The sequence below is a fragment of the Tubulanus polymorphus genome, chromosome 11, assembly GCF_964204645.1.
Source record: "Tubulanus polymorphus chromosome 11, tnTubPoly1.2, whole genome shotgun sequence".
In the NCBI taxonomy this organism is placed as follows: Eukaryota; Metazoa; Nemertea; class Palaeonemertea; order Tubulaniformes; family Tubulanidae; genus Tubulanus; species Tubulanus polymorphus.
The window spans coordinates 11,099,746-11,110,512 of NC_134035.1; the positions used below are offsets into that span (position 1 = coordinate 11,099,746).

Consider the following 10,767-nt stretch of genomic DNA (forward strand, 5'->3'; position numbering starts at 1 on the left):
TTTTAAAGATGGCGAAAGTTTTGAACATTTTCAACACTGACAACGGAAACATGAAAACAATTTAAAAAAAAAAAAATCTTATTTATCACAATAAATTAGCACCATGATGCGCGTATATCAGCTTCAACAGGACAGAATTTGAGAAAATCCATGATTTCAAAGGTGAATTCTAATCTTTGTTCTAATATCCTCTCTCATTTATTGAGAGCGTTGTCTTTATATTTTACTGTGAAGTAACAATATATTTATCGTATATACACTTTGTGTAACTGATCATACATGCCCTAACACCAAAACTGTAATACCGTACATGATTGGTCACTGGTAATCGCAGTTGTTGATTACCTCCGGTATTTACAAAGTATAAAGTTCATAAATCAACGATGAATGTCATGATTTCAAGCTCAAGAAGTTATGTACACGAACATTTAACGTTCCAACAATTCAAGGCCCGTTCTATTAGACTGGTGTTAATTTCGACCATTAGGGACGAACTCAATTCATTGGCAATTTAGTTTTAAACTGGTCTATAAAACTTGCCCTACATTTTGATGCAGAACTAAAGTTCCGATACAATTTATCATTCATGATTAAGCTAACCATAACAGACCTGGCAGTTATAGAAATGAACGGATTACAAATTTCATTACAGTTTACAAAATGACCCGGCCGATTTGGAGAAACTAGGTATCATTTCTTTAGCCTTATACATGTAGTATGCTCTTTTACGTATCACATAGTAGAAAATACTAGAATTCTATAACTGTTACGACCGTTAACATAATTCTATATAATTCATATGAAAAATTATTCCCAAATGGCGTTTTCCCAATTTTGATTGACGATAACGAAAGTGTAAAATCATCATTCCCAAAAAAGAATAAATGACAACCGCTGAAATATCTGTTATATATGTATCGAATGATAAATGGGACAAATATGGCAAATAAACATGACTCGATTCAACAGTTTTTTGATAAGTTTTTACTGAAATGAGTAGATACTAGTTCGTTTCCAGTGTTTTGATTCTGGACCCAGTTCCACAGTTGTGAGTTAAGATTTGACTCAGAGTTAACTCGTTGAAAATGAGCGAATTATTATAACTCGAGAGATAACTCAAACTCACAACTGTGGAACTGGATCCTGGAGCCCCGAATAACCAGGGTCCGATCTAAGGAATGAAAGCCACTTGCCCGGGGGCAAGCACATCTGAAATTTCACTTGCCCGCTCCAAAAGCTACTTGCCCCTACACAGGCAATCTGATTGGTGGCACTATCGTATCAAATGGGAGAAAAGCTTTGTGACATAAAATTGCACTAGGCCGGTGGACAAGTGATAATGATAATCCACTTGCCCTTATGGGAATATACTTGACCCGGGCAATCGGACAAGTGCTTAGATCGGACTCTGCATAACTGGTTACGGTTTTGGTTTGTTGCGACAAGATCATCACGAATGATAAGGGGTCAGATAATTTCCCGGTACGTATCCATATTTTCCGGTGTGATCCGACACTTTCCACCATTCCGTATTGCCTTCCAAATCGTGTTTCATGATAACGTTCACTAACTGTCCTTCTTGAAAGCTCAATTCCTGCGCGCTGTGTCCGGTAAATGAATACATCGCTCGATACACCTGAAAAAATAGGATGCACTCGTGTGATGAATCAGTGGAACCTCGTTACAACGAACTTCAAGGGACCAAGATATCTGGAGTATAGTCAGCTCAAAAGTTGGTTAGAGATAACTGATGGACAAATACTACAGTAACAATGCAATTTTAATTGTCATTATGTCAACTATCCACTGGTTAACTTAAACCGACTTTGGAGAAACTGGGACCTGTTCGTTATAAACGATACCGGTAGTTTCTTTTCCAATATGAAATTGATAAAATAGTCATATGCGGGATGAAACTCTTAGTTTTTTATATTCGACAAATTCCACCAACTGGTGAAAGTCTCGCTATTCTTCGAGAAAATCAAAACTAAGTTGCCTGGTGTGTGTACATACAGTTATAACAATGCACGATGAATAATGATAAAACATATATAAAGAGCTGTAATTCCAATGCTGAGACAAAATTCAAAAGCGCTCTTCTGAAGTGTCGAAGTAGGCACGGAAAAGTGCTGTTTTGAGGTGAGTAGTTAATAGTGCTATACAATACTTATAGACAAGGCGAGCTTGCCCTACACACATCAAATGTCAACTTTATGACGAAATACGCAGAGAAAAGGTTAATGATGGTAAACTGTAGAAGATCTTTCACAATACTGACCTCTAACTGTGGCTGTTGCTGTTGTTGTGATGACTGGCTAGTGATTGTCGATGGATATGTAAAAGCCGGGTTACTGTGACCAGCTACTGACTGATAGGAATGCGGACTAGGATTAGATACCGCTGTTGCAGCGGCGACGGTTGCAGCCATCGTTTCCTCGTAACTGGGCGGAGTCTCGAGGAGGTCGAGTAAATCGCCGCCGGGGTCTGATTGACAGCTGTTTCGATGTACTTTCGGAGACGGGTTCAACGGAAGTAAAATGCCTTTCGGGGCGAATCCTTTCATCGCTGAAAAAAATTACAGAAATCAGTAATTAAAACGAAATTGAATTTCTGAATATGACCTCCCACCGACAAAATACAAGAACTCAGCCAGATACATTGTATTGTAGAGGGAGAGGGAGGGGGAGAGAAGAGGGAGTGGGAGAGAGAGTGGGAGAGGGAGAGACGAGGGAAAGAGAAGAGGGAATGGGAGAGGGAGAGAGGGAGGAGAGGGAGGGAGTGGGAGTGGGAGATGGAGAAGGACAATTACCTCCATTATCAACGAACCAACGTTCTTTACTGCCCATTGGATCCTGATCCTTCACGAGACCGACGACATCACCCGCGTGTAAACCGATATCCAATATCTGACTGGGAGCGTGTTCGAATACGGCTGTGTACAGTTTATCAGCTGGATATTTCTGACGGACGTAGACTTTCTGGCTGTCGCTTTGTTGCGGCGTTTCGCTCGTATCCGGCTGTAAAAAGAACTATAATCCGATACAAGGTTAAACTATCGCAAAACTATCAACTACGACAAGCAATGTAGATACATATATATGTTAGTAATGCTCAATGGTAAACTCTTTCCTAAATTTCCACCACCCCTTGGCATGGGCTGCAAATCATGCAATGGCTTCCCCTGTGCAGAAAGACTCACTAGGACGACATGCTGGGATTCATGCATCGTGAATATGGGAGATTCACAGGGGTGCATACAGCATGCTACCATGCCTTCTTAAAGGTAGTCAGGGCTTTCAAAGTGCCTTTTAGCTATTGGAAACCTCTCTGATTGCATTTAAGACCTTCAATTTACCAACCCCCCCCACTATAGGCTTCACGCTATTGGCGCTCACTTGGCTTGGATCCTCATCTGACATCAATGTGTCTACTGACTCCCCTTGCCAGTTTTAGAAGGCAGTCACAATATGCGCCTGACTCGCGCAAAGTTCGATGATACACTAGATTTTTGCCACATCTGAACCAACATTATAACACCACTAACTCTCTTGAGTACTTGTGATCACTTATAACTTACATAATTTACCAAATCAGTACTTAAAACTGAAAGCGTATTTCAGCCATAATTTAGATCAATTTAATGTTTGGCTTTATCTGCGGTTGTGGATTCATAGGAGAATACTAGGCGTCACCCCATGTCGCATTATGACCTGACTCCCCCTTTAGTGAAAACTTTTCAGTCGGTCCCGCCGGCATTCACTATAGAGAGGTTTTACTGTATGATTATTATTTACTGGTAGGAGTGTACTGCTTGTAACTAGGTGCTGCTGTTATAAGGCGTAAATATAAATACCGTGCTTTTAGCAGACGCCGTATAGTCGACGGAGGTGATCGATTTTCTCGACGTTTTCTTGTCTTTTAACTCCATTTTCGGGTTGAAATTTTTCGGAATGAATGTCAGGTCGGATAGTCGGTCGATCGATTCGGTGAATTTGATGTTGAAGTTTTCCGACACGTTCGCGTCCCCGAGTTTAATCAACAAAGGAAGCTGAAACAGAACGAACCCTGAGAGAATATCTTCAATTAATCGGTTACAGGGGCCAGATCGATGAACTCTTGATAAAACAGTATATCCGTTGTGAATAGTTGAGACTATTTCCAGTCCTGATGAGAGAAACCCACAATATCAATTAAAGGACACTTTTCAGACTTCATCTTGCTCATTTTAGGCCACCACCTGCCTCGACACGCGACGTTCAAGTTCATACAACTGCCACCGGGGGACCATATCTTCGGTATCCTCAAAGCCATTTTGATTAGACTTGGTACATCAGTACTTTTTACATGGGAGCCCTTTTCGATCCACATAATCCAGCATATTGTTGACCCAGGTTGCGCTTCTTGGAAATAGTCCTATGTTATGGACGGATTGGAATAATTTCGATGAAATTTTTTTTACGCTTCCCATTGCAACATTTGAACCAGTTAGGCAGAAACCCGTTATCGTTGCTATACAGCTATATTTTTAGTGTTGAATTCTCTTTCGTCAATACACGGACATGGACAACAAAATCTAGCGGTCGCGTGTTATCAAACCTACCCCCATCAATCCGTAAAGCTCACGTAATAAACCGTTGATCATATTTTTCTGCGCAGTTATGAAGTTACTGATGCAATCCTTGAACAGCGATACAGACATCTCAAATAACAGCGGTAGTTCATCTTTCAGCTGCGCGTTCAACGCTTCATAATTCCTCTTCGTCAATTCCAGGTTTTCCTTTGCCTGAAAGTAATTAAATACGCTGAAAGTACTTTATAATTCCAGTTTTGGGGCCAATGAAAAACGTGAATTTGGCTGATACTGAATGATAATTCCACAGAATTTGAGTTAGATTGAGCTAAGTTGTTCTCTGTTGGCGTTTGAAGGAGTTTTGAAATTCATACCTGTCTAAGTTGGTCGGGATCTTTCGCTCGTCGTTCCGCGCTCGTCGAGCCGATGTAATCGAGTAATTTGTCGTAGCGTTTCTTGATGAGTTTGTGCGGTCCGTGGAACATAGCGATGAGTTTCAACAGCGGTCCTGATACTTGATCATCGGTCTCGTCATTCTGAAGATCAGAAAGTGACAGAAGAGAAATTACCATGTGATACCCTGGCACTTGAACAATCAACACTCTACCGTTAAGCATAATTTGTTTCAATTTTTCCGAAATTCCATCAAAGACCATGAATGTGAATTGATATGTGATATAAATGAAGCTGCTTTTGAAAATCTCATTATCAAAATGTTCGCTGCGCAGGGTGGAAAGTCGCAATTAGGTTAAGTTAAGCATCTTACCCGAGAACCAAAATGTACGGGATTTGAACCTATAAGCCCTGACCCAGAGTGAAAACACTCTAACCACTCACACATACCCCTCTACTTCATAGAAACTTACAAATTGTCGATAAAGTGTCGTAGCGATCGCGTTCATCGCGTCTTGATATTGTTTGACTTCCTGTTGACGGCCTTCGTCAGCATAGAAATCTTCGATATTAGCAGAACAAACTTCAGCAGCGTGGCTCCAATCCTGTAATCAATGATAAAACTTCAAACTCACAAATATATCATCCTCTCGAAGATATCTAAAGAACAAGGAAACTGCGTAGATACCTTGACTTGTTCCATGTAAGTTGCCAATCCACGTAGAAATAGTTTGATCGCTTTATCGAGTCCTTTGAATTTCTCTTCTTCTTGGTTAAATTCTTCATCGACAGTCTGTAATCAAGAGCAAACATGTATTTCACGCTCTCAGCTGACAAGCGACCACGAGTTTTCCCTGATTTTTCCAATGTTATAACACAAAATTCCCCGAGTGAATCAGAAAAATTTGTAGGTTTAAAATGTAACAATCTATTCATTTCTATACGGTTCAATTATTGATAGAGAAACAAGTGGTCAATAGCATCCGCAGTTTTCAAGATTTTTTTGCAAAATTTGTCAAATTCCCAGGTTTTACAGGTGCAATGTACTAGCGTAGTCCATCACCGACTATACCTCTTTAGTACTTCTACACCGTGATGAGACGAAACGTTCGTTACTTATATTTCACTACATTCGACAGGTGCTGCCAGTGGCCGACCAGTCTAATTTTGCAGGACCAAAAAATTTACCCTTTGCGAATATATGCGAATTCCTCAGGGGGCAGGGGTTTAGTCGGAGCAGGGATTGTTCATTATCACGATCAACTCAAGTAAGAAAATTTAATATATATTGTCCACGGCATGCAATAATCTATTAAGGCAATCGACTCGGGTTCTACTGTCTTGCCAGTAAAGATTTAATAGATCAATAAATTCTCTCTCCAGATACGTGAACTCCGAGGCAGTCGGAGCAATAGTCTACCATATAAGTGTTGCACCTCCTACCTGACTGCTTCCAAGACCCAAATTTGTAGAAAGTCGCGCACCCATACGAACTCCCTTTTTCTTGATTGAATGTATGTTTAATTTCGATATCTTGTCACTCAAACTGCTGTCAGCGTCCTTACGATATTTATACACTACAATACAAACAAAATATAATATCAATAAAAAACGTTAAACCTCGTATTCATAAAAAGATTTTGACTTCAAGGGGATGCTAGCTTGAATAACCATTAATGAACAATATTTGTGTTGATTATATAAATTTCCCTGATTTTTAGCTTTCTTACAAAATTCCCTGACAATTCCCTGACTTTACTAAAGAAATTCCTCTGACTTCCAGGTAAGTGGCCACCTGTAATATTCATCATCACAAATAATGAATATGACTTAAGGATATTGTCGAATAAATTTTAGCTCGAAGGAATCATGTTCAATGACCAGTCTACACTACCTAAATCTTTGCGTCTCTTATACTCATTAATGGCGGTCGCTACATCGGTCATCGCGTTAATCGCCTGCAGTAATTCCGGTTTATCCGGATGAGTATCCTCCGTATTCTGTAGAGAGAAAAACATTCCCAAACAATTTTTCGGTGATTACTAGTACCAATTAGAGTCAAAAGATGCCAGCACTTCACATCTTCGCATGGCAGGGATTCGTATGGAATGGAATTGTGTAACTCCGCAATGGCACGAGAGCAAGTCCCAGTGCGCAGGTGTGCAGTCATTATGTCATTATTAGCCATTAGATTTCACAGATCACATTTCATTTTTAGCTGTGGTTATAGCTATCTGCGAGTTTATAAAACAGGCAGTCCAAAGGGCGCCAGGCGTGCAGATAATCCTGCACACCTGGGTCTAATGACGCAGGGTTTCACGATGCCATCAGGTTAGAATCGCCCGTATTAATGACACTCGGCAAAGCTTACCTTAACTAGTTCATTAATCAGAAGAGGATACTTGAGTATACGTTGAACCGGTTTAATTAACAAAGATCCGAGGTCAAAAACGCCGGTATGTTGTTTTATGAGCTTGATCCCGTCTTGTATGTAGTTTTGAATTTCTGGATTGTCTTCGTACTGAAAATATGAACGAACGAGTATTGAGCGAAAAAGCGACATCGATTAAAAATGCAGCGCACGCATTTCTCTCTCACGACGGACACCGACCTTTTCCAGTAATGTTAACACATCGTCGTGATTACGGCAGTATTGGGCATAAACTTTCGTCATATCATCGGCCATTTCGATAAAACATGGACCTGAAACATTAAATGATCATTATAGGAAAACCATGACCGGCAAAGACTGATATTAATTCCAGAATATCAGAGTCAATGAGCTGAACTCACAGTTAGTTGATGATATAACAGTTTATTTTCTGACAGTTTCAAAGTTTTGACTAAATTTCATCATCAGAGAAACTAAGATAACATAACAATTATTATTATGTAATTTTTGTTTCTCTAATGATGAAGTTCAGTCAAAACTTCGAGAAACTGTCGAAATAAACTGTGGGTTTTGCTCAATAAATAGTAAAATCTGTTCACTAAATACAGGTATAATCAGAGATGGCATTGGAGACAATGGATTTGTACAAATGTTTCCTGATATTGGAAAATTGTGGCTAAAACGATGCCGATTAACGTTTCACTTACCGACAACCTGTTTCTCAAATGATTTACCATACATCGCGCCTTCGATTAACGTCAACAGTTTCTCAGACACGTCGACCACGTCTTCAATATTACCGAATAGAACATCAGTATCAACAGCAGAACACTGAAACAATACAATTAAAACGTGGGTATCAACAGAAGAACAATGAAACAATACAATTAAAACGTGGGTATCAACAGCAGAACAATGAAACAATACAATTAAAACGTGGGTATCAACAGCAGATCAATGAAACAATACAATTAAAATGTGGGTATCAACAGCAGAACGATGAAACTCCATGTATCTTAGTTGTCAAATAAAACGTTTTGATCCGTGTAAACTGAAGATGAATGAAGGAGTTCCACAATAGAATTTTATAAGATGAAATCTATTGAAATGAAACCCCAACATTTCGGCTGCCAACTCCCCGAACAGCTATCATCAGGTGGAATGACCAGAAGTAGAAGTATCAGAAGCATATAAACTTCTGTTAGCGTCCTGTGAGTTTATAGGCTTACTCACTTCTGCTTCTGGTCATTCCACCTGAGTCAGATGTTAGTGAAAAGGTTAGTGAACAGCCAAAACGTTTTGGTTACATTTCAATAAATTTTATCGTATAAAATTCAATTGCGTGGGACTTCTTCATTCATCCATATATCTTATAGCTGAGGACTTACCTTATTGGCAGATGCGGATAAAAATGTTTCGCAGATCAGGTGCAAATCTTTCAAATAATCCTTCTCGGTATCGACGAGCTCACGTAGCACTTGTATTCGTTTATCGTGCATTTTCGTTCTCATTTCTTCGAGGCGTCGTTTCGCGTTTTCTTGTTCTCGTTGCTGCTGTTCTAGTAATTTGATTCCATCGTCGACGTCTCCTCCACCGGCGGCGACGTTATCACTCGTTACACCGCCAGCGCATGATTCAAACTGTTTTGCTGTTTCTGTTAAAATAAAACATGTTTTTTTAGTTGTCGTTGTTGTTGAAAAAACGGCTCAAATGCTGAAATGTTCGTTTAAGTAAACCACAGGATGAATACCCGTGGTAACAATGCAGTTTTGAGTGTTTCTACATCTGTTACCCATTAGGAAACAGGTTTGCCATCGTGATAATACAGTGTCGCCCCCACTTGCCACTAGGGCTGTTACATAGTCAGGCTTTATCCAAAATTGACCAATGCGCAATGAGAATGAAGCTGAGTTTATTCACACGGCCTGAGTGCAAATAGGAAGAATCAGGTATGACTCCATAGGTACATAGTGTACAAGGTACATAGTGGCAATGGTCGTAGAACCAGAATTATGAGATATCTCATAATCGACAGCGGACATGTTAACTTGAACAAAATTATGATCGATTGATCCCAGAAAAGGAAACCTATCGATTTTGGCCGACTGAGTCACACTTTATCAAATATTCTGAACTGTATATCGTCCCAACTGCATGGATCCTCTCAATATCAAAGATCGCAATATGGCTGCCACAGGATTGGACCACATATTGAACTGACTTAAGTCACAGGGCTTACAAATACATCATCAATGACCACTGACCATACAAACAATGTCACTGACCCCCAATAAGTGCCAGTTTTCTGTTATTATCCCGTGCTTTAGATTATACCTGTCAATGAGTCGAGTTCTTCCGTAAGTCCTTTGATGTTGGCGTCGTAGAATTCGATGATTTCACGAACTTCGCGTTCTTCGTCTTCATTTTTCACGCGACACAATTTCAGGACGGTCTCTTGTTTTGATTGTATACAACTCTGTAATAAAGAAGGAATATAAGTAATGAGTCACAGGAACAGTAGACAAATCAATACATATCATAATTCAGATATGTGGATTAAACTTGAATGAATAATATAATTCAAGTTTTATGCGTATATAATAAATGAATGATCCCCATGTACGTGGTTTTCTCTGACGCGAAGAATCCAATCAATTAACGCAGTCAAATACGTCAGACATAAATGGAAACTGTTTGATTTTAAGAGCGATCTAGCAATGTCAACAAATTTTCCTGATATAGCTTTTTAAAAAATTCCTGCATTCCCTGACTTTTTCAAAGAAAAGAAAATTCACAGACTTTTCCCTAATTTCTAGCTAAGTGGCCACCCTGATAAGAAATCTCTTGTAATGTCTGCTCTTTGAACTGGAGAAGTGTCAATGAATATAGCTTGAAATAACTATATTCATAATGTTTGCTTCAGCAAGATTTTTTTTGGGGGGGCAGGGCATTGAGCGGGTTTGATCTTTCTTTTTTCCAATAGGGGAGAGACCAGGGAAGAACCTTCGACCAAGAAACTCTGTCGCCACCAGGATTTGAACCCATAAACCCTGGATTGACGAGACCAGTGACCGGCGGCTTAAACCACTCGGCCACCGCCCCTCTCAGCAAGATGACTGAGACTATGATCACATCTAAGATATATCAGAAAACATCGATTTTTCGTGCATAAATATTTTACCTCTAGATCGTTCCTTATGACCGAAATACGATTTTGCACATCTTGCGCAACCTCTGCATTTTCTTCTTCACTGGTAACTGAAATGAAGCAGAAAATCTAAATATCAGTGCTATGTACGGATTACTCAAACTCATAGCACTCAAAGCCATCTGAGAACAACTAAATAGTTACCAATTTTCATTTGGAAAAATGTGAGCAATTTTTGAATAGATTGATTAATCTACTGCTATA

The 10,767-nt window shown here is 39.5% G+C and overlaps 1 protein-coding gene across 2 annotated transcripts in view; it reads right to left on the reverse strand.

Moving 5' to 3' along the window:
* The window catches only part of LOC141912453 (dynamin-binding protein-like), a 16,632-nt gene continuing 5,865 nt past the window's right edge, over positions 1 to 10,767 (reverse strand). Inside the window, exons 4-19 of one of the 2 annotated variants that reach the window (XM_074803653.1) lie at positions 10,537 to 10,613; positions 9,690 to 9,831; positions 8,744 to 9,009; positions 8,063 to 8,186; positions 7,575 to 7,666; positions 7,335 to 7,484; positions 6,858 to 6,963; positions 6,407 to 6,540; positions 5,652 to 5,756; positions 5,437 to 5,568; positions 4,945 to 5,106; positions 4,601 to 4,783; positions 3,854 to 4,048; positions 2,810 to 3,017; positions 2,279 to 2,565; positions 1 to 1,636 (exon numbers count right to left, since the gene is read on the reverse strand). In XM_074803653.1, the coding sequence (XP_074659754.1) occupies positions 1,451 to 1,636; positions 2,279 to 2,565; positions 2,810 to 3,017; positions 3,854 to 4,048; positions 4,601 to 4,783; positions 4,945 to 5,106; positions 5,437 to 5,568; positions 5,652 to 5,756; positions 6,407 to 6,540; positions 6,858 to 6,963; positions 7,335 to 7,484; positions 7,575 to 7,666; positions 8,063 to 8,186; positions 8,744 to 9,009; positions 9,690 to 9,831; positions 10,537 to 10,613 (2,549 nt within the window). In that variant the 3' untranslated portion in view covers positions 1 to 1,450. Of the gene's footprint in view, positions 1,637 to 2,278; positions 2,566 to 2,809; positions 3,030 to 3,853; positions 4,049 to 4,600; positions 4,784 to 4,944; positions 5,107 to 5,436; positions 5,569 to 5,651; positions 5,757 to 6,406; positions 6,541 to 6,857; positions 6,964 to 7,334; positions 7,485 to 7,574; positions 7,667 to 8,062; positions 8,187 to 8,743; positions 9,010 to 9,689; positions 9,832 to 10,536; positions 10,614 to 10,767 lie in introns of both variants that reach the window. The other variant, XM_074803652.1, reaches the window with a different exon arrangement.